This window comes from Malus domestica, chromosome 17 (assembly GCF_042453785.1).
Source record: "Malus domestica chromosome 17, GDT2T_hap1".
Taxonomy (NCBI): Eukaryota; Viridiplantae; Streptophyta; class Magnoliopsida; order Rosales; family Rosaceae; genus Malus; species Malus domestica.
Genome location: NC_091677.1, coordinates 23,568,250 through 23,594,623, shown reverse-complemented (window position 1 = coordinate 23,594,623; position 26,374 = coordinate 23,568,250). Strand labels below are relative to the sequence as shown.

At 40.3% G+C, this 26,374-nt stretch overlaps 3 protein-coding genes across 4 annotated transcripts; 2 read left to right on the top strand and 1 right to left on the bottom strand.

Annotated features, from left to right (window-relative positions):
* The first annotated feature begins 4,457 nt into the window (after positions 1–4,457).
* LOC103405473 (mitochondrial arginine transporter BAC2) lies at positions 4,458–7,361 on the top strand. Its single transcript, XM_017323833.3, has 2 exons — positions 4,458–5,590; positions 6,601–7,361. The coding sequence occupies exons 1-2, from the start codon at positions 5,357–5,359 to the stop codon at positions 7,261–7,263; spliced, it is 897 nt and encodes a 298-aa protein (XP_017179322.3). The 5' UTR covers positions 4,458–5,356; the 3' UTR covers positions 7,264–7,361.
* A 1,219-nt stretch (positions 7,362–8,580) lies between these two features.
* Positions 8,581–10,172, bottom strand: LOC103405472 (pyridoxal 5'-phosphate synthase-like subunit PDX1.2). Its single transcript, XM_008344476.4, has one exon. It carries the CDS (start codon positions 9,776–9,778, stop codon positions 8,846–8,848), a length of 933 nt encoding a protein of 310 aa, XP_008342698.3. The 5' UTR covers positions 9,779–10,172; the 3' UTR covers positions 8,581–8,845.
* A 9,757-nt stretch (positions 10,173–19,929) lies between these two features.
* LOC103417300 (kinesin-like protein KIN-13B) lies at positions 19,930–25,618 on the top strand. 2 transcript variants are annotated; one of them, XM_008355493.4, is made up of 12 exons: positions 19,930–20,411; positions 20,676–20,879; positions 21,340–21,531; positions 21,875–21,976; positions 22,416–22,493; positions 22,648–22,729; positions 23,144–23,303; positions 23,391–23,693; positions 24,057–24,275; positions 24,370–24,724; positions 24,932–24,997; positions 25,235–25,618. In XM_008355493.4, exons 1-12 carry the CDS (start codon positions 20,244–20,246, stop codon positions 25,412–25,414), a joined length of 2,109 nt encoding a protein of 702 aa, XP_008353715.3. In that variant the 5' UTR covers positions 19,930–20,243; the 3' UTR covers positions 25,415–25,618. The 2 variants fall into 2 exon arrangements, with proteins under 2 accessions (XP_008353715.3, XP_008353714.3); XM_008355492.4 differs by having other exon boundaries at positions 20,000–20,411; positions 20,673–20,879.
* The last annotated feature ends 756 nt before the right edge of the window (positions 25,619–26,374 follow it).

Sequence of the window (26,374 nt, the reverse complement as noted above, 5' to 3'; positions counted from 1 at the left end):
ACCCGCCCATCCACAGTGGGAAACCCAACGGCATGACATGGCAGAAAAACAGCTGTCACTTTAATGTCAAGCAAGAAAATCAAGTGAGGCGGGACAAGCAAGAAAATCATCAACCAGCACATGGGGGACAATGCAAAAGAAAAAGAAAAGGAAAAAGAGGAAAGAGGAAAGCATTTGAATAAGTATACTGACCTTTCATCATGTATATTCCCATTTTGAAAAACCCATTCGGAGAACATGCAAAAGTATCAAAGTATGAGAGACCATGCCTGCTGACCAAACCTGCCTTCACGTGAAGTTTTCCTCAAATAGCTGCACATGCTATCCCATTATCCAACCATATATGCATCAACTTTTCTGAATGATGTAATTTATTTTTCTTATCTTTCGGAGACATCTGTATAAACCCCATCATAGGGTAGTAAAATAAATAAATAAATAAAAAAAGGGCCAAGTCCAAAATAATGGGCTGGAATGTTATGTGGAGTGCCAAGGCCCATATGCCCAAAAGAGCATGCCCTATGGCTCCAAAATTATTCGGCAACCTACCGCTATTATCACCAACCAGGTGATCAAAAGTACGCCCAGTACTCTAAAATTATTCGGCAACCTGCCGCTATTATCACCAACCAGGTGATCAAAAGTACGTCCAGTACTCCAAAATTATACATGAGCATCACTCATGTCAATCATACATAAACATTTGTAAGTATTACTCATGTCAATCATACATAAACATTCATGAGCATCATTCATGTCAACATTCATGAGCATCACTCATGTCAACATTCATGTCAATCAACATAAACATTCATGAGCATCACTCATGGAAATTAGCTTCAAAAGCTTCATTTACAGAGCTCTAGCTTCAAAAGCTTCATTTACAAAGCTCCAGCTTTGAAAGCTTCATTTACAGAGCTTTAGCTTCAAAGCTTCACCTACAAAGCTTCAGTACAGGGTATACAAATACCGCCTCCAAACAACCGCCACTTCGGCCCATACATGGATTCAATTTGAAGTCTCCAGCCAACAGACTCTATTGACTGAATACTTGGAGGACTACACTATGTACAATATATTGGGCCTCATAAGAAAAATACTTGGGGGACTTAGCCCATTATTTATGTATTGAGGAGTGAACCCTTATTTTATAAAATGGACTCTCTCACTTTCATTAGAGAGCACCTATTATTCATGTAATGAGGAGCGAGCCCTTATTTTATAAAAGGGACTCCCTCACTTTCATTAGAGAGCACCCATTATTCATGTACTGAGGAGTGAACCCTTATTCTATTAAAGGGACAAGGGACTCCCTCACCATCATTAGAGAGCATCGCCGCCTGCTATGCAACCGCCTCACCGCGAGCATCAACTCTAGCCCATCATTTATGTATTGAGGAGCGAGCCCTTATTCTATAAAAGGAACTCCCTCACCATCATTAGAGAGCATCGCCACCTGCTGAGAACCGCCTTGCCGCAAGCATAAACTCTAGTCCATCATTTATGTATTGAAGAGCGAGCCTTTATTTCTATAAAAGAGACTCCCTCACCACCATTAGAGAGCATCGCCGCCTACTGAGCAACCGTCTCGCCACGAGCATCAACTCTAACCCATCATTTATGTATTGAGGAGTGAGCCCTTATTCTGTAAAAGGGACCCCCTCATCTTCAAACGCCACAAGCCGAGCCAACCAAGGCAACATAAGCCACGAACCGAGCAGCCTCGCAACATGTGCTACTTCTAGTTGAGCATCATTTCACTTTGAGCACCACCTCATATCAAGTATCAGTGCAAGACAACATCTAGTTACTTCGGCCCACACATGGACTGAATTTCAAGTCTCCAGCCAAAAGACTCTCTTGACTAAAGACTTGGGGGACTACTGTTTGTACCATACTTAGGGCCTCCATATTTAGATCTCGTATAAATACTCGAGGGACTCAAATGTAATTATGTAATAAATGGATGGGCAAATATGTAAAGAGGGGAGGAGCCCTTGTTCTATAAAAGGGCCTCCTCACCCTCAAAAACCCGGAGCCTCCACATCCCCTAAGCTCTAAGCTCTCTCAAAGCTCTCACTCTCATATTCAGAGCTCTCTCTCCCTCTCCAACATCTTAGAGAAATACAATAATCAGTGTGGACGTAGCCCAAACATTGAGGTGAACCACGATACATATTATGTTATTTACTTTCTTGCAGATTCACGGTCGGATTTACTTTGTTCCAAGACCCCTTCGGTTTTGTGCATCAACAAGTTATAAGATTTAAAAATTTTAATTTCCATGCCAAACAAGTTTTTGAGTCTTAACAAAAACTGTTTTCAAGAAAAATTCTTAAGAAATGTTTTGAGAAATTATAAAAAATTTCAAATAGGATACCAAACAAGTCCTAAAGGTTTAGCAGCCTCTTTTGATTTCATCTCTTGGGCGCACGTTTATAAAGAAGTAAACTTCTTGGTGGATGCTATTGCGAGCACTGACTTTCAAATTAACAACCTTCATGTATGGGATAAACCTTACCTAATGTTGCTCACAAAGCTTATTTATTTGATTGTATGAGGATTGGTTGCGACCGTAGTCACTCTTTTTAATGTCTTTTTTAATTAAAAAACAACTCAGGTACTTTTACATGAAAATTTAACAAATATTGACACTAATTTAAAAGTACTTTTATAATTATAAATTACCAACATTTAACTATTCTATTTCATATTTGTTTATTCTCAAAACACAGTAAAAAGCAGTTTTCTTTTTTTGGTCAAGGAAGATAATTTATTTCAAACAAACACACAGTACACAAACTTACAACCGAACAGAGACGCAACAGCACCTATAAACAACAAAAAAGGACCTAAAAACAAAACAACAGAAACATAAAAAAGCCCGAAGGCCCAAAAAAGAAAGAACATTCGAGAAGCATCCACCACTTTCTCCACAGTTGATCCGAGGAGCTTCAAGCCAGCCGATTCTTCGACCATCGTCAATCATCTCCTTCTCAAACACCTCCCGTGCATAGTTATAAGCAAGAGGTAATCGGCACTCAAACGAAAGAGGCCAACCACCTGTGTGAACCTCAGAAAAATTCCCGAGCAACACTGCCGGAAACGGCAAACACCAAGGAGAACATGATGGTGTTGGAAACACCCAAGCCGGTGAGAGTACTGGAACTCTACGCACGAACTCAATAGAGAGCATGGCTGAAAATCTAAGCAAAGATGGGCCAGGAAGAGGAAACCCACGGAGGTTGGGAAATTGGATAGGCCGAATTGAAAATTTGGGAGAACCAACTGTAGATGCAGGGAGAGCAAAAAGAGAAGAGGGAGAAGAGGACCTAGCAACTGACCCTAGCCAAAGCTAAGGCCGGTGCCACCAAAAGTGTTTAAAACTGAAGATCTCACAAAATCAGTGAGAAAGACTCTCACTTTGGAGAGAAGAACTCTCACTTCGGAGAGAACTAGAGTTGCGCCCATTCAATAAAAAGCAGTTTAAAAAAATAATACAGCAATCTCAGACAAGCAAATTGATTGATTTGAGTGTATAAATCCAAATTCCTCCATAGCAATGTCGAAAGTGATGTCACTCTGCCCAACAAACAATCAATCGCATGTTTATAAATTGGGGGCACAAAAGGCCAAACCTTGTACAAACCCACTTGTGCAATCTCCTGCAACTTTTCACATGATAATTATAGCTACCCCACAAAATGAATTACGACACGTAACTCTGATACTAAATTGATACATTTCGGAATATTCATTTAGACTTCTTGACACCTGGAAGATGACTAAAGGAGAAGTCTCCTGCATGATAGTTTTTTTACCAAAAATTCTCGTCCTCATGAAACATTTACCACTAAAATCCTGAAGAGGCGAAAAACAAGTGTGAGTGGGTCTGAAATTGAAGTTTCAGTTTTGAAATGTGTAACCCCTCGCTGTAAAATAAGTATATAATTTTCGGAAAATATTATAATAATAGTACGTAATAGATACACTGCATATCAATTGAGTCTTATTTATGTTTTAACCTTTAAAAATTAATATTTTAAAGTATAATATAGGATTAGATTTTTTTCATCTCCAATCATATACTGCTAAATCTTTCAATCTTAGCTTAGGATACACATATTATGGTCCGTCGAGGAGCTTGAGGGCTCGCTATGTATAGCCTGCCTTTAGCTAAACTTAGCACTAATTCCTTTGGCCCTTGACTGAAGACAATTTTTGCTCAAATTGAGGCTAAAAGTTGCCTCTAACCCTTGGTTAGAAATGGCCTTACATGAGCAGTCAAGAACGGACAATATTTTATATTGTTTTTTTATAAAGATAATAAGACAAAAATAAATAGTAATATAAAATGTTGATGTGGCTTAATCGTGACCACACAAATAGGAGGGCATAGAAGGGCACCGGAAGTGGGAGGGCAGACAATCCTTGTCTGTCAAGAACAACTTAAACAACACATATATACCATCATCATAATGTTTCCTACTAACAATACAATAGTACGTAAAAAGAAATTTACATAAGTCGATTATTTGAACGAGAAGCTCACGACGACGGTGTATCTCGTGTCATGTAATTCTTTCGCCAGCAGCCAGAAGCTCTCAGGTTTCGTCATTTTGTTGCTTGCATCAGCCAACCACTGAAAATTGGTTGGATTGGGATGTGATTCACAAGTTCACAATCCCAGACCTTTGGTTAACGTACACTAGGATGAAAGCACTAGGTCATCCTCAGCTGCCACGTGTGAGCCTGCTAGTGGTCCACTTGGCGCCCCCTGATTGCTTCTCTGAAAAGAAAATATTGGCCGTTTCCTTCGCGCTTAGCTTTTAGGCACACTCCCCACAAATTAGAAACCAGTGGCTTCTGTTGAGAGAAAGAGAGAGAGAGAGAGAGAGAGAGAGTTGGTGAGAAAAGAGAAGAATTTGGATTCTACGGTGTTGAAGGAATCCGTAAACAGCCTCTGCAGCAATTGAGATAAAAAGACTGAAGTGAAAAGAAAGATAACTTTTCCCTTTTTGGTTGATTTTGTTGTTTCTGCATCGTTTTCAGGAGATTTTGATAGAAAACAGAGAATCCAGAAAGGAAATTCCCACAACCCTTTCCAGAATTGTATATATTTTTGTATCTGAATTGGGTTTCCCAGCTGAATCCGAATTTTGAGAGAAAAGCAGAGAATCCAACAGAGAGAGAGGGACAGAGAGATAAAGGTCTGAACTTTTAACACAGATCCTACAATCTGAGGCGAAATTTTGATTTGGGTTACTCTGAAAAGGGGAAACAAGAATTGGTTTTCGATCAGAGAGGAGGATAGGGCGGTGGAAATAGGAATTTGGGGTGTTTGGTGAATGGGAAAATGGATTTCTGGCCCGAGTTTCTTGCGAGCAGTTGGGGAAGAGAGTTTGTGGCAGGAGGGGTTGGAGGGATGGCTGGTGTTGTTTCTGGTTATCCGCTCGACACTCTCCGGATCTTGCAACAGAATTCGCATTCGGCATCGGCCTTCAGCATCCTTCGCAATGTTGTCTCTGCTGAAGGCCCCGTTGCCCTTTACAGGGGCATGACTGCTCCCCTGGCAGCCGTTACCTTCCAGGTTCTTCTCCTCCTCCTCCTTTTTTATCCAACAAAAAATATCTCATATTTACTCTACTTTCTTTTAGCTGTAAATTGATTGATTTTGTTTGTTCATGTTGATCACAAGATGTTTGTGAGGTTAGTTAATGCCCTTGGTGTTACCATTTCCTGGAAATTGGAATACTAAGGTGACAACTGTTTAATAAACTTCCATGTAGATGTCACACACTAGTCCGATCCCATATTTCAAAGGGTATATAATATCGAGTGATACAGAAAATAAATGATTAAGATTGAAGATAAAAGATCTAATATTTATGAAAATTGAATCCGACGACTGAAACACTTGTAGTCTTGAAGCGAGGCCCGTAAGTTTATTTGTAAACAAAAGTGAAGATTATAATTTTCTTATAAAAAGAGACGTGGTGAATGGTGTGAGGTTACGAAATATATAATAGAAGTAGAAAACAAAACAAATCTGGTGGTTTGGTCATTAGAGATTGTTAGTGTTATGAGTGATGACTCAAATCACAAGTGCGATTACGTGTTTGTAATAGAGACTTAAAGCCTTTTTTGTGGGGTGGTGGTAATGGTAGGTTTTGTCATTTTTTATTTTGTTAATAGTATTTGCATTTCAGACGAACTTGCTTTTTGTTTCTCTTTACACGTCACTATCTAGCAATGGGCCATAATATCCACAAAACTTATCGACTCATAAATTGATATTGTTTTTGGTTGAATACTGAATAATCTGTCTTGTGGACCGTTATATATCATTTTGTATGTGTCTATTTTATAATGTGATTTTGGTACAACCGAAAATTATTAAGAATCTCTCGAAACATATGATGTTGGTGCTTAAAACCATCGCCCATAGATAAACCCTAGACAAAACAGAATTTACATGGCCTTCGTAGACAAGTTTTTGCTTGCATCGAAAGCAACATATAATAATTGTGACCAAATTAAGCATAAACCATCCAATTCAAAAAAATTGATCGATGCTGACAAATGATTTGTTGATTGCAGAATGCCATAGTTTTCCAGGTATACTCCATCCTCTCCCGAACCTGCGATCCTTCCGTTTCCGCCAAAGACCCTCCTTCATACAAAGGTGTTTATCTAGGGGGAATTGGCACAGGTGCTATACAGAGCCTAATACTCAGCCCTGTAGAACTCGTAAAAATCCGGCTTCAACTCCAAACCGATGCAAAATCGAAACCTCCTCAGCTGCAATCCCCAAAAGGCCCTATAGATGTTGCCAAAAGCATTATGAGAGCAGAAGGCTTAAGGGGAATATATAGAGGACTTTCTATTACTGTCCTGAGGGATGCACCGTCGTTCGGTTTCTACTTCTGGACTTATGAGTACATGAGAGAGAAGCTTCACCCGGGCTGCAGAAGGACCGGGGAAGAGAGCTTGCAAACAATGCTGGTGGCGGGAGGGCTTGCAGGAGTAGCCAGCTGGATTTGTTGTTATCCCCTAGACGTTGTGAAAACGAGATTGCAGGCTCAGGTTGTGTCTCAGTACCCGCCCAGATATTCCGGCATCGTTGATTGCTTTCAGAAGAGCGTTAGAGAGGATGGTTATGGTGTGCTCTGGCGTGGACTAGGAACTGCGGTTTCTAGAGCGTTTCTGGTGAATGGGGCAGTTTTTGCTGCTTATGAGATTGCTCTGAGGTGCCTATTCTAGGAGGAAAGTGAATGTAAAATGGAATTGGGAATTACCCAAGTAGTTCTCTCTTCAAAATGAAAGTCAAAACTGCGAAATAAAACTGATTTGGTACGGTATACTTCTGTTTTATAAGAATTTTCAATCAAACCAAACCGAGCCAATTGAAGAACAATTTAGTTTGGTTTGAAGCTAAAAAGGGTGAAGGGTGTGTGCGGAAAGTAAAAAGGAATGTGTCCTCTGTATACACTATCCACGGTAACACACTTTTTATAGCTACTACTCCGTTATTCCGATTTAGTCACTGGGCTGGCAGGAGTTGTGAATCCTTCCGTAAGTGTAAGAGAGGACGGATACTGAGTGCTCTGGCTGTTGCAAATGTGACCAGATTTCTGGTGATTGCGGCCATTTTTTCTGCTTATGAGATTGCTCTCCGGTTCCTAATCCTATATAGCAATGCTGCAACCGATCTTGCGGTGAATGCCCTATCTTACCCTACCGGATGATTCTATTGACCTGCCTGCATCAACTCCGTTCAGAAAAATACATGTTTCTTGACTTGGTGCAGGTTAATCTTCGCAATAGAGCGAGGAAAACCAGATTCTCAAGCGATATATGCATATGGCAGGAGTTGTGTAAAATGCACCCTCCATTTATGTATAGCCTAGGAAAGGAGACCCACATGGTGAGTAACAGGAAAGACAGCAGATTTAAATGGGCAGAATTCTTCAGGTTCAGCCATTCACTAGTGTCCCCTGCCATTAGCATTTCCATGCTAGTAGCTGACAATACAGTAGTTTTACTTTGTTGCAATGCTAGACACAGCCTCAACAATCTGACCTAAAATCCGAAATCCGAAATCAGTTGGCAATGGGCAGAGAGACCTATTCTTTAACTAACTAGGGTCGAGCTCAATAGGGTTTTCTTTTCCCATTGATTCTGCCAAGCCCATGCCCTTGACCGTGGTTTCGCTAGATAATAGAAAAAGCCATCGAAAATTTCATCAATCTATTCATGCGCACGACCAAGTACATACTGATGAACTCGCATTCTCAACCATCCCCAGAATCCCCGAAAAATAAAATCACCTTAACAATCAATCATGCATCAATCTCATTGTTCCACATTCTGTTATTCTCACTCAAGCCTCCTAAAGCTGCTGTGACATTCATTCTTGGCTCCTTACACGTAACAAGCAGTACTTGCTTACTCGCACTATTCAATTTGACACATATGCATATATCGCTCGTTGAAATGACGAAAAGAAAAGTTTCTGCAAACATGTCTAATAAACGAATCAACACTCAATCGAAATTACAAAACAAAATACAACTCGTCTGGATGAACAAAATTATTCTCATTAACCTCACATGAAGTAGATCATTATTCCTAAACATCTCGACGGAGTCGAACAAACGAAATTATTATTCTCAATCCTATCTGCATTTTCACAAAATTGGCCTCAATACAACATGAAAAAATGGACACAAGTGACTAGTCACAACAGAGAGACGCAGATATCCATGTATAATAACATTACTCTATGCTTTAACACCAAGCAAAGAAAGAGTTTCGAGCTACGTTACATGATTAAGTCGCCTAATCAAACACCTCCGTGGCCGCTGCCAAACTGTTCGATCCTGTCCTCACCGAAACCCAAACCCGCCATCAGATCCGACAACCCGGAACTCACCTCCACCAGCACATGCGGATCATTGTAGTTCCTAACCGCCTGAACAATGTCGATCACCCGCTTATACGGATCCGAGCAATTGAATACATCCGACCCGATAAACACTCCGTCGCAACCCAATTGCATCATCAACGCCACGTCGGCCGGCGTCACGATGCCACCGGAGGCGAACAGCACCACCGGCAGCCGACCCATTTGCTTGGATTGTGCAACCAGGTCGTACGGTGCTTGAATCGTCTTCGAAAACGCGAAGACTTCGTCGTCGTCCATGTTGTTGAGCAGCCTAATCTGACCCATCACGGATCTGACGTTTTTTACAGTCATGGCGACGTTGCCGGACCCGGTTAGATCGCCTTGGATTCGTATGATCGCCGCGCCTTCTCTCACTCTCCTCAACGCGTCGCCGAGCGTTTGAGCTCCGCAGATGAAAGGGGTCTGGAAATTGTGCTTGTTTATGAAATGTTCCTCGTCCGCCATCGCTAGATACTCGCTCTCGTCGATGTAGTCGACGCCGATTGATTCGAGGATCTGGGCCTCGACGAAATGCCCGATCCGTGATCGGGCCACGACGGGTATCGAAACGGCACGTTTGATGTCCTTGATGAGACAGGGGTCGGACATGCGCGAAATGCCTCGGTTGAGGGGCGGGTCGGAGATGATGACGGAGCAAGCGCCGGCGTCTTCGGATAGCCTTGCTTGCTCGGGGGTGTTCACCTCAACAATGGTGCCGCCGCGAAGCATCTGGGCGAGGCCGACCTTGATCGAATATGGGTTCTTCTTGTTGTTGGCGTCGGTGATTGCGCTGCTGTTGTAGATTGTGACCGCGCCGTCCTCTGCCGCCATCGAGGTGTTTGTGAAAATGCCTGAACGAAACTAAATGCCGCGAGGAGAATGAAGACCTGGAGATTTGGTTGGTTTTGGGAGGCGGGGATTGTGCAAATTTAGAGAAATCTGGAGGGAAGATAATGGGGGGATTGAGGAAGGAGGTGGGGGTGGGGCCGATGAGTTCTTGAAGCTTCGGTGTGGGTGGTGGAGTTTTCTGGGATGGTATGGGGGAAGTTTTGGTTGGTTGGTGATTGACTGCTGACTCGCGTGTTAGTTCGGTGGCTTTGTGAAAATATAGAAACTTCGGTTCCATATGCCAAGATTGAAGGTATCTTTTGCACGCTGTCTGTCTCCTCTTGTTCGGTTGTGCGCGATTCCGAATTAATTATAAAGTTTGTCTCCCAAATAATAAAATCCCTTTTGCTCTTTTCGGATTTGCCTTGTTATTGGCTCAAATTAATGGACTTGGGCTGAGTAAGATTATAAGCTCAGTCCATAGTTAGACAGACTTGTTTGGACAAGAAGCTCAGCCCAAAGTATGTAGCCGAGTTTTATGATGGACACTTGAAAATCAAGGACGGATTCGATTAAATCCTGATTCAATCAAGAATCCGGATGGCATAGGAAGATTCGTAATATTCTAAGGGTCTGGTTAAAACAAGGAGTGAATTGTATACCAAAAGATGACTAGGTTCAGAGTCCCAAGTCTGGAAGGAGTGATCGAGTCCAATCCAAATGAGAAGGTAATTCGTTATTGGATCAAGATATGCCGAGGAGATTTTGTCCGAGTAGGACTCTACGTCGGCACTAGGTGAAAATCACTCCTACAAATAGAAAAGGTTTTCAACATTCAAAGGCCCTTCAACTCAAGACATAAATCTACCCTGCGCAATTTCTCGCTCTACGCAAAACCCTTTCATCTTTGGGAAAACACTGACCTTCATGACTCTATCAAACACACCTTACAATTTGTACTTTTTAGTATTTGTGTACATATAGTCTGATACCGATCGGTGCACTTATACTTGCACAAATATAATTGAAGTAGCTAAGCCCGATGCCAACAATTCGTGAACTTTGAAGTAACTACAGCCTTGTCTTCGGGCTCTAGAACCCAGAGGCAAAGACAAGTTCCTTCCTCGCCTGCAATCGCGAGCTATAGAAGTCAGCATCGTGTTCGACACCACCAGCACATTCATTCACTCATCGACCGAGCTCGGTTGTCGAGTTGGCACAATCGCATTCAACCAAAGGACGTAGTTAGCTCATTAGCTATTTGGCCTGCGCGCCACGAAGGCTAAGTAGTTTTTAGGGTCAACACCTTGTTAGATATTTTCACACAAATTGCAATTATAGTCAGTTAATTAGAAAACTTGTCCGCACGCTGTTGCGGGTTCTGATTTCGTAATACATTTTCAATTACATTAATCAAGAAAATGCACATCTTAGTTCAACCAATTGCAAAAAAACACAGACGAACATAGATAATTCAACATAAATTAAAACCAAATACCCAGGTTAACCAATATGGCATAATAAGTATTTTAGCTTGCATTTAGATTGAATTTATTTTTACATAGCTAACATCACAAAAATTAGATAATGCACCAAAATACACCGTAAACATAAAAAAAAAAATAGAATGCACCAAAACTTGAGGCCCAATTCTCTGTTTACAGAAGAGAAAATCCCAAAAAAAAGGTGCATCTTAAAATCCAAGCATACATTAAAAATTCAACAACAAAGTTATAAAATGATTGTAAATGAATGAATATACCTCAAAAAGCCAAAGGCCCAAGTGCTCTCTCCAACGATCTAAATTTCTGAAATTCACAAATATAGCAAATCCATTAGCAACTTGACATGCTTAGTACAACCAAAATTCACAAGAACAAACAAATGATTGAATGAACAAACTATGCGAGCTAATTAAATATTCACACGCATTGTACTCACACACACTCCATACACATACACTAAGAACTAGAAATTTTTATGCATGTCATCTGACGTGCAATCTTGAATATTGTGCCAGAAAGCTTGCAATGATGAGACTCTGCATTCGTGGTGTGTACATGAAGAACAAGAAATTTTCTCCATATCTCATTAGTTTCAACCGTCCGATTTAAGGATCTTAAAGTGAGTCGATCCGGATTTGACGACTGGATTTATTTTTTGAAATGACATATATAAATCCTCGAATCTTTCCTTTTACTTTACCAAAAACTTTAAAACTATTTGTTGTTAAAAAAGGGCTCCAACATTCTTTTCGTACTGATTTCAAACATTCTTTCCATTTTCTTGACACTTTTCGCATGGCGTCTTCAAGTAATAACCCTAAACTGACCAATATGTCACTAAACCAATGATCATTGTCAAAGGGGAACAGTCTGATTTTCTATTCATCTCCATACAGAAAACAGAACTGGATGATATAACTAGTTAGTTCGGTAATATTGTTCCAAGGGGAAGATTCAGAGAGAGAAAAGATAGGAAGAAAGCAATGTTCTAAAAATCGCTAGGCGGTAATCGAGTGGCAAAAAATGGCCTAGGCAGGGTCTAGGCATTTTATTCTACTTTAATTAAATTGACTATAATATATATAAGCATTGTATTATATGTTATTTTTTAATAGAAGAATATAAATGTAATGTGAGAGTTTATAACAGTAAAACCTCTCTAAAGTTACATAGTTAGGATGAAACTAGTTTTATAACTTTAGGCAGGTTATTACTTAATAAATGTGTTTATACCATACTTGACCAATCCTGAAACTACTGAGCACCGGTCAATGTTATACCGTCAAGTACCTAGAAGAGTTTCCCTCCAACCAGGAGGCCAATCACAGTGCGACACGTGTCGACACCATAAGCCAATCATAGCACGACACGTGTCAACATTAGAAGCCAATCACAACACGACACGTGTCAATGTCAGAATGAAACTAGAAACTCTCTTCTATAAATAGAGATCATTCTCTCACAATATTTCCTAATATCATTGGTACTAAATCATTCACTAGTACTCACTAAAGGAGAGCTTGAACCTTTGTACTTGTATAAACCCTTAACAATTAATGAGAACTCCTCTACTCCGTGGACGTAGCCAATCTGGGTGAACCACGTACATCTTGTGTTTGCTTCCCTGTCTCTATCCATTTACATATTTATCCACACTAGTGATCAGAGCAATCTAGTGAAGGTCACAAACTTAACATTTTATGTTGTACCAAAGTTCTCACTGATTTTGTGCATCAACATTTAGCGCCGTCTGTGGGAACGACACTTATTCCCACTCTCTTCAGCTTTGCGAAGCTGGTTTCCACCATTCGTACACTCTCTTTTGACCAGGCATCCCTTTCGAACATAGGGAGCAAAGGAAGCCACATCACACAGAATGACACCCTTCTTGCACCTAGTGTGAAGTAACGAAAGAAGAAAGGAAAGATGGTTGCTCTTCAAGCTAAAGTCGATGAGCTAGAAGCTCAGAACAACAAGATAACAATGAAGAATAAGGTCCTCTAGGAGCAGTATGAGAAGCTCTTTGAGACGCTTCACGAAACTAGGCGTACTCAAACACGCGAGCTCGTTGCCCTTGTAGACATCAACCATCATCTGGGTGCCCTCCAACACGAAGGGTCACCTCCATTCGACATGGGTATTCCTGATGAGGAGCGCGCTAATCATTAAAACATTGATCAACATGAGACTTCTCTCAACCAGATGCTTCGACCTGAAGTAGAAAAGTGGAGGAAGACACCTCATTGCAGAAGGGTTGGAATGATCGAAAACCGTTTATCATAATTGTCGAGACTTTCTAAAGCAACGTCGAGAGAATCCCCTCCACATATGTTCGAAGATCAATGACCCAAGGGTTTATGAAAGACTCGGTCCCCTCTCACGACCCAGGCCAGCTGCCAATCTAGGGAAGGAACGACAGGTCCCAGAGGAACATGAAGGTACAGGAGACTCTGAGATATTTCGACAGACTCGCCCTAGAAGTCAGTACGGTGAGTCCAAGAAAAAACCACACGCCCATGCTCAAACTTTCCTACTTTCAAGAGGCGATGGAGACTTACGAAAGAAAATTCCAGTGATACATAACTCCACTCATGACCCTCTTGTCCTACAGCTCATTGATGAAGTAAACAAGTTGAAGGCCGAACGTCAGGCCAAGATACCAGACTGGAACCAACCTAGGCCTGACCCTCTCACAAGAATGATCCTCAACATCCCTTTCAAGCGAAGACAAAACAAAGGCTTGGTTTACAACTTTATACTGGAAGGGAGGACCCAATTGAACACCTTAACCTCTTTGAGTCCACCATGGCATATCAGATGCACACCGACGAATAACGATGTCTTCTCTTCCCCTCCACTCTATCTGACGGAGCTCTAAACTGGTATTGCTGTATTTCACCTGAGACAGTACACTCATTTGAGGAATTGAGGAAACTGTTTGTCTCTCAACACATCTTCCAGGCCGATCACTTGCATTCTGCAGATGACTTGTACACTATTCGCCAGAAGCCGGACGAGTCACTACGAGAGTATGCCGGTTGCTTCAGCTATGAGTATTCTCGCTGCGCTGAGGCAGATGACAAGACCGCCCTCAAGGCCTACGTGATTTTTTCTTCAAGTACATGATCAATGTCAACACTTGGAAGACTTACTTTGAGGTAATGACACAGACTTACAACCACATATCCGCCGAAGCAAGGACATACCAAGGGAACCCCCATATGGTTAACCCCTATCAACAAATGGGAAGTGGAAGTTAAGTTCTACCAAGTGAGGAGATATTGGCCATTCAGACTCCCATTGCATCATCTCCTGCCTTATTTAGCTACTCGCTAAGTCAACAAACGTATCCGTCTCTTGGTAAGAGGAATGATTTTTACTCTCATCAAGCCCATTACAACAAGAGGGATAAAAGTTCGCATCAAGACAACCAGGGGTGAACGTACCGTCGACTATTATGACTATGGGGCCAAGCCTCACTCTTTCAAAGTGGAGGACTAGGTACTGAAGGAAATGTTATCATAAGAAGACATACACATTACAAATGTTTTGACTTTCAATCGCTTGAGATCTTTTGTCACACAAGCCATTCGGCAAATATTTAAAGAAGAGGGAATTCAGACAACTTCTTCTGAGTCTTTTGCGTTCCTAGCACTGAAACACTTGTTCTACACTGACCTACCCTTATACTCCAACTCAGAGGTTCAACATGCGTACTTTGACACAAATTATGTGATACTAAGTGTTACAACCAACATGGTTCACATATCAAAAGCATGGATCCCTTTATGCATAGCAAAACATTCATAAGCATCACTCATATCAATCAACATAAACATTATACATTCAAACACATTCATACATAAACATCATACATTCCAACACATTCATACATAAACATCATACATTCCAACACATCCATACATAAGCTAACTGTGCTTCGACAGGGTTCAACATACTTTGAGAGCTCTCCGAACTTTGAGAGCCAGATTTCATTGGATAAAACTTGTTTGCAATCTTCACACGCAACATCAGTTTTCCAGATACAACAGACTACTTTTTCAAAGTGCTCTGACAAAGTTAAAACACGTGAAGCTTGCAGCTCCCACTACATTACTATGACCAAGAAGGGTAAATGAATAACACTACTACTTGTTGTTAAAGAGACTTCTATATATGTTGACCTCTATCCTCCACAGCCAGACAGATATGCAAATAAAAAAAAATGCTCAACTTTTCTTCACATCCAAGAGGGCACTCTTAGCAGAGTCTCTCGAAATACTCAGCTTCTTTTCCTCCCGATAATACCTCTACAAACAAGCCACACCAGAGCAAGAGTATCCCATATCATGCTTTTTCCCTGTCTTTTCCTTTGGCCTTGTTCTTACCTGCAAGACAAGGAGAAAGAGAGCAATCAGTCAGCACTTGGAATCAAGCTTCCAGTCATGAACTAACTGTCTGGAACCCCTTACCTGACTACTTACCTGACATAGCTTTCGAGTACTCATCTTCAACATCTTATGCTTCCAGAGAAGATACCATATCTGCCTGAGGAACATATAGGGCAAGTGAGAAGGATACAAGGAAGCATGTGGAGACAAGCATAACAGAACACGTGGTGATATATCCACTACTTTGTCAACAGCAAAAGTATCCCATATCATCAAGGTCGAACGTACTCATAGATTTGATGGATTTGTTTTTACCCTCAAATTCTTGAGTCGACCTTATACTCTAGAGGAAGCCAGAAAACCCTCCAGCCCAGTTCAAGAATAAGCCTGTGGAAAGTTACTTCTTTAAAAGCAAAAGTATCTCATATCATCTCTTTTCCATTTGTTTCTCCTTATCCTTATTGCTGTTTACGACACAAGGAGAAGGAGAACAATTAACCGAAAGCCGAAGTCGAACCACCGATCCAGGTTGCTTGATTGGAAGTCTGATTGCTTACCTTGTCTGTTACCTTATTCGGCAAATCTCCTAGCTCGATGACTTGGGGGACTCCTACTATAGGGTTTGTATCGCACTTGACCAAACCCGAAACTACAAGTAAGCTTCAAGTGAAATTGATACATTACCTTGTGCATCTTCATCGTTTAAAAATACCACCCCTGGATGGAGGAAAAATACTTCCAGAGAAGATGCCACATCTACATATGAGACAAATAAGGCAAGTGAAAATGATACCACACTTCGGTACTTCGAAGTTTTGTGATTACTCAATGGCTTGGATCTTGCAAGTCCCCAACCGAGGAGTTTCCCTCACTCAGGAACTTAGGGGAGCATTGTTTATACCATACTTGACCAATCTCGAAACTACTGAGCACCGGTCAACGTTATACCATCAAGGACCTAGAAGAGTTTCCCTCCAACCAGGAAGCCAATCACAGCGCGACACGTGTCGACATCAGAAGCCAATCATAGCGCGACATGTGTCAACATTATAAGCCAATCACAACACGACACGTGTCAATGTCAGAATGAAACTATAAACTCTCTTCTATAAATAGAGATCATTCTCTCACAATATTTCCTAATGTCATTGGTACTAAATCATTCACTAGTACTCACTAAAGGAGAGCTTGAACCTTTGTACTTGTATAAACCCTTCAAAATTAATGAGAACTCCTTTACTCCGTGGACGTAGCCAATCTAGGTGAACCACACACATCTTGTGTTTGCTTCCCTGTCTCTATCCATTTACATACTTATCCACACTAGTGACCGGAGCAATCTAACGAATGTCACAAACTTAACATTTTATGTTGTACCAAAGTCCTCACTGATTTTGTGCATCAACAAAATGTATAGTTAAAATATATTATTTATTAACTTATTTATCTTTAACGAGTGTTGCATTTCCTAAATAGGATTCCTTAGGCACCATGTATTTTATTTCTTACATATTTTTGTACTGATTTATAATTATAACCATGTAGATGTGTGTTTCCTTAAGATAAAGCCAAGAAAACTTTATAACTTATAATAATATGGAGTTTATTTTACTACATAAATGGTCCTAAGTTAGGACTCAAATTTTTTTTTATAACTTTAAGAAAGTTATTCTATTATAAAGTATTACTTTAGAAAGGCTTTACTGTATAGTGGTGGGATATATGTCATATCCTGACCCGGGGCGGACCACTTCCCTGGCCCGTTCCACCACCGTAGCACGATATTGTCCACTTTGGGCTTACCATTCCCTCACGGTTTTATTTTTGGGAACTCACGAGCAACTTCCCAGTAGGTCACCTATCATGGGAGTTCTCTGGCCTCATTCTCGCTTAACTTCAAAGTTCCTACGGAACCCGAAGCCAGTGAGCTCCCAAAAAGCCTTGTGCTAGGTAGGGATGAGAATATACATTTAAGGATCACTCATCTGGGCGATGTGAGATGTTACAATCCACCCCCCTTAGGGGCCCGACTTCCCCGTCGGCACACTTCCGGCCAGGGATTGGCTCTGATACCATTTGTCACATCCTGACCCGGGGCGGACCACTTCTGGCCAGGGATTGGCTCTGATACCATTTGTCACATCCTGACCCGGGACGGACCACTTCGGGCCAGGGATTGGCTCTGATATCATTTGTCACATCCTGACCCGGGACGGACCACTTCGGGCCAGGGATTGGCTCTGATATCATTTGTCACATCCTGACCCGGGACGGACCACTTCGGGCCAGGGATTGGCTCTGATATCATTTGTCACATCCTGACCCGGGACGGACCACTTCCCGGGCCCGTTTCACCACCGTAGCACGATACTGTCCGCTTTGGGCTTACCATTCCCTCACGGTTTTATTTTTGGGAACTCACAAGCAACTTCCCAGTGGGTCACCCATCCTGGGAGTTCTCTGGCCTCTTTCTCGCTTAACTTCAGAGTTCCTACGGAACCCAAAGCCAATGAGCTCCCAAAAGGTCTCGTGCTAGGTAAGGATGAGAATATACATTTAAGGATCACTCCCTTGGGCGATGTGGCATGTTACAATATATAATAAGGAAAACTAATGAAAAAGGCTTGAAAACTTTGAGTTTTAACAATAAGGACAAAATAAAAGGTAAAATGAATAGTATCATGATTGATTTTTTTAGTGTAAAAATGTAGTTTTTCGTTAAAGTGAACAGTACTTGAAGTTTTTCGTTAAAGTTCCCATAATAATATGGTGGGGTCTTAAAAAGAAAAAGAATAAAACACAACCAAACAAAAAAAAAAGGTCAAAAGATGATGGGTTAAACGAAAAGGAATCCTCTCCGGATCCCTTCTTCCTGATCTACTAAATCAGGGAATCTGTGCTATTGAAATTTGATCCAACACCTAAAGTCATTATAACTTTTAAAGTGGACCCCTGTTTGTAGCCGTTGGATCAAAATTCAACAACATGAATTCTCTGATTTGGTGAATTAGGAGGAAAAGATTCAGAAAGGATCTATTTCCAGGTTAAGATAAAAGAAAAAAGGAATAATAAAAACGAAATAACATGAAAAAAGAAGATAGTGGTGTCATTTTAATGAGAAAAAATGAGATAATTATGTTGTCAAAACCACTCGCAACTTTAGAAAACGACGCCATGTTGTCTGGGTAAAGATTAAACAATATCTTCTTCTTTGCGAGTTGCACCGCCGGTTTTGCAACAAAATTTTTCTCAAGTTTTAGCATAGTTCTTCATATAAGCCTATCTAGCCCATCCCCACATAGTCCCGCTTAGTCTTGCCCAAGCGGTCGCCTTATATACTTTTCGATTTTGTGATTGATTAGGGGTTAATCGCGGCGGTAATCAACCGTCTAGAGCTTAGATGCTGCTAAGGCCGATTTTTAGAACACTGGAAGAGAGGAAAATGGTAAGAGTAGAAGACACAAAGAGAAAAGAGAAAGTCGTGAGTATAGATAGAATGGAGAAACAAGAGGAGAGAAAAGATGAGAGATGGCTTCTCATAATGAAGATGGTGTTAGGATACTAATAAAATAATTTATTCAATTTGATATTTTAAGTAAGAAAATCGCAAACCAAATTAGCCAAAACTAAAACAATTTTTTTTCAACTCGATTCGACCCGTTTGACTGGTTTAAATGCCAACATTTATAGTAGAACTTTTTAAGTATTTTTAGTCAAAATGATCTCTGAGATTGTCATAACTCCTCACTTTGATTCTTGATATTTAAAATCGGTAGAAGGAGTCCCTCAAATTGTCCACCGTCAATCATTTTACTCATTCTGTGAAAAATCTCTGTTAAATTAAAGAAACCACATGTACTCTTGATTTTTTGGGCCGGGCTTGAACCAATTTATATAAAACAAGAGCTTCGAAGAGTCCAAACCCAAAAGCCGAAAATAAAAGTTTGAGAAGGGAATAATTGCGCCGAGCTGCCCAAGCGGGTCCCAAAATCCAACGCCATACAAGCATTTACCGCCGGTTTGATATCCGTACCATTCAAATTCGGCCGTCCGATGACCCACCAGCCAAAACCCTCGCAATTCCTCGCCACGTGGCACCGCGAGTCACAGAATTTGAATGAGGATCGTCAAGCGCGCAACAAAACAAGTCGGCCCCACCACGTGATGGCAGGCCCGAGGCATTCGAATGCAGAATGCCGGGTCCCACGAGAGCTAAAATCCCTTGTCACGTGTAAATCTTAAGCCGCACGTGCCGCACTGTTTTTTCAAAAATTCGAAGCATTTCTCCTCCTCCTCCTATATCTTGGGGTTTACAGTAGGTCCGCTAAAGTTCAGCTTATATAGCACACCAGATTTTTTACTTTTTTAAAAAAAAAATTAAAAAAAAATGGAAAAATATTCGGAGAGAAGCTTCGAGCTGTGAAAAAGGAGCCTCCCTTGCAGTAATAAATGATCGAGATTTTTTTGTGTGCTTGAACATAGAGAGAGAAAGAGAGAGGGGTTGAGGTTCCGATCTGGGTTTTTGATTGGAGGGTCCGATTGAGATTTGGATCGGGTCGGAGTGAGAGAGATATGAACGGAGTTGGGAGGCAAGGGCAAAGATCTGGTGCGGCGGGGGTGCACCACCAGCGGCAATACTCTGATAACTTCTTGGAGACTTCGTCCAATGGGAGGTGGCTTCAGTCTGCTGGTCTTCAACACCTTCAGTCTTCTTCCAACTCATCTGGTCCTCCTGCTCAGGTATTTTTATGCTTTCCCAATCAAACCTATCCGAATTTAATCAAAACATTGTACCAAATCTGAAATTTGGGTACATTGTAATCAGCATTTCTTGTTTTTTTCCCTGGAATTTTTTAATTTTTTAAAACTTTTTTGGGTACATTCTGATCGGACCCAGATGGGATTTTGACTAAAATGTTGAAGCTTTGATCTTTGTAGATCTGATGGTATGATTTTATATCTAAGCTATTTCATTGTTTTGCTTTTTGGTTGAATTGAAAGCAGGACTATGGTTTCTATGGTGGAGGTGGAGGAGGACCGCCTTCTAGAGTGTACCGGAATGCGCAGAGAGGGTACAATGAGTTTTACGCGGAGGCTCCGTCGACACCTCCCTTCAATTCCCGGAGGAAGAGCGACGAGGAGTCGCCCAATGAATTCAGTCCTGGACTCTTGGATCTGCATTCCTTTGATACTGAGCTCATTCCTGATGTGGGTTACTTTCCATTTCTGAATTTCATTAAAGATTTTTTCCGTTCAGGTTTTATGATCCGTATTTGGAAATGTGTCTGTGCCCATGCATTATATTGCTATTGCATCTTGATGTTGTAATTATCTTCATGAAAACTTCCCATTATAAACTTTGTGATGATTAATTGTTTCATTTACTTTTCCTATTGCTTCGGAAATCTTAAACTTGGATTCACAGTAATGCGACCGCAAGTTAATGGAAGAAATTTTATTTCTTTGTATGTGCATTCCTCTTTTCTTTGATGAATTAGAATTTGTCTACATTTCCAACTACTAATGTTTACATGAGGTTCAGTTTCATTTTTGTTTTGTTGATAATAGATGTTTTGTTTTTCTTTGTTTTTGTTTCATTTTTTTGTATTTAATAAAAAATGACTTTTGATGTATTGTCCTTCTAAGTTCTTATGTATCTCATGTACAGCTGCCAGTCTCTGGGTTGTACGATGGCGCTTCTCTATATTATCCTTCACGGGGAAGAAGCTTTGATGATTCTGAACCCTACATTTCAAATAACAAACAAATAGAAAGGGCTCGGGTACCAGAAAACAACCTCCAGAAAAGTTTTGCTGCAGACAAAGAGAAAGCTAGTTCTGTAGCAAAGATCAAAGTTGTGGTATGTCCAGTTGTAGCATCATAATTAGTGCTTGTGATTTATACTTTTTACCTGAAATATTGCAAGCGTAGTGCTATCCACGCACCCATTTTTACTTCTCACACACCCCTCTCAACTTCTGGCCATGTGTGGGAGGTAAAAATGGGTGCGTGAATAGCACTATCCATATTGCAATACCCATAAAACCACCAGGCATTTGCCGATTCACACGTTGTAATTCCCGTACATATGAAGTGCCCTCATTGGTTAAGAAGAAATTATTTGGACTTCATGCAGCATCAGGCCTGTTATATTTGTCTTTTATTTTATTTCGAAAATTTGTTTTGTGATGGCATGAATGCAGGTACGCAAGAGACCACTTAATAAAAAGGAGTTAGCTAAGAATGAGGAAGATATCATAGATACACTCTCAAACTCTGTCACAGTTCATGAGACAAAGCTCAAGGTAAATGCCACTTAATGATGATGGCATGATTACAGCTTGCCGGAGATATATTTACCATCTGGCTAAAAAGAAAAATGAAGGTGTCTCTTTTTGTGCCCAAGAGAATGATGAAATTATTGTATACGCATAATGATGAAAATTCTGCATTGCTTAAAGTTAGAATGAACGAGCTTGAATAAACTCCAGATGCGTCAGCCTTAGAAGAGAGTTAGAAAAATATTGCTAAGTACACAAACTTGTTGCCACTTGTGGTTGTAGTGTGGAAATATTTAAGATTTGTGTTTTATTTGTATGTCTTGTTAAGTTGTTAAGCATTTCACTATAATCTTTTAGGGTGTTTCTTACATTCCCTTACTCCATTGTGAACCTGATACTTAGCTCATCAATCTACCTGTACCAATGCCTTTATATCTCTGAGTTAGCTTTTGATGTTCTGCAGGTTGACCTAACAGAATACATGGAAAAGCATGAATTTGTGTTTGATGCAGTGTTGAATGAGGAAGTGTCCAATGATGAAGTATGTATAGTGCTATTAAATGAATCTCATAAAACAAAAATTACAAAAACGTAAAAATCTAGAATGATTGGATTCTAATCAATAAGATTATAAACTAAACATGGCTCTCAATACATTTTAGGCTTATCATACGGTTTTTATCCTGTACTTTTAGGTGTATCATGAGACTGTGGAGCCCATAGTTCCAATAATTTTCCAACGCACAAAGGCGACCTGTTTTGCATATGGACAAACTGGTTAGTAGCCCTCCCATATCATGGTTTTATTTTGATAAACAATGAATCATTCGTGAGGACACCTGCTGATAGATCCTACTTTGAGCATATTATCCTATGTTAACTGTGGAATGGTGTAAATTTCTAACACCACTGTGTATTCTTTTCCTTTCATCATTAGTCATTACAGACCCAAACAAACTCACATGCTTAAAAACTATGCAATTCTCTCTCTCTCTCTCTCTCTCTAAGTAAAGACTGTAAAGTGCGCGTTGCACACACACACACACACCTCAAACTGTCAGAGTGAATTGACCGAAAATCTGTAGCATTAGAGAAAGGGTCAATTAATGCCATTTTATAACTTTTCACCCTTGTTTTGATATATGTTATTAGTATGGTAAACATGTGCTTACCTTTTGGTTGCCCAATCAGGGAGTGGAAAAACTTATACGATGAAACCATTGCCTCTTAAGGCATCCCGAGACATCTTGAGGTTGATGCACCATACTTACCGGAGCCAGGGATTTCAGCTGTTTGTGAGCTTCTTCGAAATATATGGGGGGAAACTTTTTGATCTCCTCAGTGATCGAAAGTAAGCCATTCTAGCCTTTATTCTCTAGTTAGTATTTAGAGGTTTATGACATCTTGAAACTTGAAACTTACAATTTGAATTCTACAGAAAGCTTTGCATGAGAGAAGATGGTAAACAACAGGTTTGTATCGTGGGTTTGCAAGAATATAGAGTGTCAGATGTGGAGACCATTAAGGAGCTCATTGAGAGAGGAAGTGCCACAAGAAGTACTGGTACAACTGGTGCAAATGAAGAATCCTCTCGTTCACATGCAATACTTCAGCTTGCTATAAAGAGGTCAGTTGATGGCAATGAAAAGAAACCTCCCCGTCTTGTTGGCAAGCTGTCCTTTATAGATCTTGCTGGAAGTGAACGGGGTGCAGATACTACAGATAATGATAAACAGACAAGGTATAATCCATTCCATCTTCAATTTATTTTATCCCAAAGGAAAACCAAGATATTGCTTTTATGCATTTCACATGGTAGCATACAGCACTAGAAGTCACCGTTTAATATATTAGACAAGATATCTGAAATCACCTATTCTTCTATGATTATGGGGTAGTAGAGATTTTTAGTTTGTCACGATTCACATCAGTGGATGAAAACATTGAAAGGGACCATAGCTCAAGTCACATATAAGATTTTCATCTTTATTTTTGTTATTATTTAGTATAATTATCAATAAGTCACACATAAGATGTAGATGTTCTTTTCTCGATAATTGTGGACTTCAAGCTAAAATTGCTGTTTTGAAAAAATTCAATGCAGAATGGAAGGGGCTGAGATTAATAAGAGCTTACTGGCATTGAAGGAATGCATTAGAGCTCTTGACAATGACCAGGGTCATATTCCTTTCCGAGGAAGTAAACTAACGGAAGTTCTTAGGGATTCATTTGTTGGTGACTCCCGTACTGTGATGATATCGTGCATATCACCAAGCTCAGGATCCTGTGAACATACTCTCAATACTTTAAGATACGCTGACAGGTAAGATGCATTCTTGTACCAGTACACTTTCTGGTATATATGTTGCTCGTTTGTTCACCTGCTAATGTTTCTTGCTATTAAAATCACATTCTAGGGTCAAAAGCCTTTCGAAAGGGAACAACCCTAAGAAGGATATGTTACCTTCAACACTAAACCTCAAGGAATCAACAAATATACCCCTACCTTCAGCTTTACCCACTGCTTCTGCCTACGAAGTTGACACAAATGATACATGGACTGAACAAGTTGAAAAGGAGGAATTTGATGCATCAGAAGAGTCTTATTATGAGGCCAAAACATCATGGAAGAGAAATGGGAAGCTAGAGCAGTACAATGTATCAGCTACAGAGGATAAAGTACGTAAGCCCAATGGTCAGACAAAATCAGAACTGCCAAAGTTTCATTCAAGGAAGTCAAACTCAGATGACGATTTGAATGCCCTGTTACAGGTAACAAGAGACTTGAGTACAAAGACTTAGTAGAAATATTTTAGAAATTGTGTGGTGGATAAATTTGTGAGATGAGCAATAATTTGATAACGTGGTGTAACAGTCACCAGAAATATTTGTGAGACAAGCTTTCTATAATTTCTACAGATAGGATTAACCACTATATAACCTAGAGTTAATGTGCAAAGCCTATGTTGCATTTTCCAGGAGGAGGAAGATCTTGTAAGTGCTCACCGGAAACAAGTTGAGGACACTATGAATATTGTTAAAGAGGTATGTGGTTGCGATTGAATAAAATTCGCTGGGTCATAGTTTAGCATGCAAGAGCCTACAACTTGGATGAGGTTTCTAGAGTTTTTAAATGCCATCTTATGTCGTGTTTTTGTGTTTACGCTTCCACAGAACCTGATGCACAACATTTTGTTAGTTTTTCCAAACATGTGGATATACTTTGGAAGACCTTATTTTGTCTGCACGTATGATGTTTTGACTTGTGTAATGCATTTGCAGGAGATGAATCTCTTGGTAGAAGCAGATCAACCCGGGAATCAGCTGGACGATTATGTTTCTAGACTGAATGCCATTCTATCTCAGAAGGCTGCAGGCATCCTGCAATTACAAAATCGTTTAGCTCATTTCCAGAAGCGTTTAAAGGAACACAATGTCTTAGTGTCCTCTTCGGGTTACTGATTTCGTGCGGAACTGCAGACTATAGTTGGAACACGTGCTGCTGCTCAACAAAGTAAGATTGTAAAATGGTGTTCGAAATAGCATTATGGATTGGTTAATTCTTCATGTAATCTTTGATAAACTCTACCACCCCTCAGGGGACTTGGAGTTTTCCTTGGATTTACTGTCCAATTTTCTCTTAAATATATACCATTTTCACAGCAATTCGATATCTTTTTATTTACCAGCCATTGCATGGATTCCCATTTACATGCCGCATGGGCATGCTTCTGTAAAGTTCTGGATTGTGCTGTAATTTCATTACATTTTTAGTTGTTGGAGACTGGTTTAGTCGTTGTACCTGTCTTCTTCAGCAGATTTTTATGCATAAAAGATTTCTGCACATTTTTTGTTTTTATGTAATTCCGTAGGAAGATGGATATCCATTAGAGAGGAACTGCATTAATGCACGATGCATACAAGATCACATTCATGAGAGAGTAAATGTGAAGCTTAACCTTTGGTCAGAAGTGTTGGAAACTAAATGTCTTTGCTTAGGTTGGTTAAAGACAATGTATATGAAGAGCAAGTTCAGTGGAAATAGTAGTCCCAATGAGATAAAGTTGAGGATTAGAGAGTAGGAAGTATCACCATTTGGATTGCAAGTATCAATGATAAGATTAACTCATGCTCAACTGATCCTAACATTTCAGCAAATTAATCCGGGAGTAGGTGCCCCTTAAGAATTCAAATGAGGTGGTGCATGGTCCCCTTTGCAAGTTGGTATCATGTTGCGGTGATATGAAGATAAGATGGCATTTGGAAATATCAAGACTCAAGTCACTTTCCCACAGTTGCAATGCTTTAAAACCAAAACCTTCTACCAAAGAGTGAGCGCTTTCGTTATATTGGATCTTTATTGCAAAAGAAGAGAGAATTGTAGGGAGATCTCATCCATAGAATACAAGCTGGATAGATAAA

Excerpts from the sequence above, each read along its gene's own strand:
- LOC103405473 (XM_017323833.3), top strand. The coding sequence starts at position 5,357 with ATGGATTTCTGGCCCGAGTTTCTTGCGAGCAGTTGGGGAAGAGAGTTT. Across the intron at positions 5,591-6,600 it reads TGGCAGCCGTTACCTTCCAG|AATGCCATAGTTTTCCAGGT; the intron begins GTTCTTCTCCTC and ends TGTTGATTGCAG.
- LOC103405472 (XM_008344476.4), bottom strand. The coding sequence starts at position 9,778 with ATGGCGGCAGAGGACGGCGCGGTCACAATCTACAACAGCAGCGCAATC.
- LOC103417300 (XM_008355492.4), top strand. The coding sequence starts at position 20,244 with ATGAACGGAGTTGGGAGGCAAGGGCAAAGATCTGGTGCGGCGGGGGTG. Across the intron at positions 20,412-20,672 it reads CATCTGGTCCTCCTGCTCAG|CAGGACTATGGTTTCTATGG; the intron begins GTATTTTTATGC and ends TTGAATTGAAAG. Across the intron at positions 23,694-24,056 it reads GATAATGATAAACAGACAAG|AATGGAAGGGGCTGAGATTA; the intron begins GTATAATCCATT and ends AATTCAATGCAG.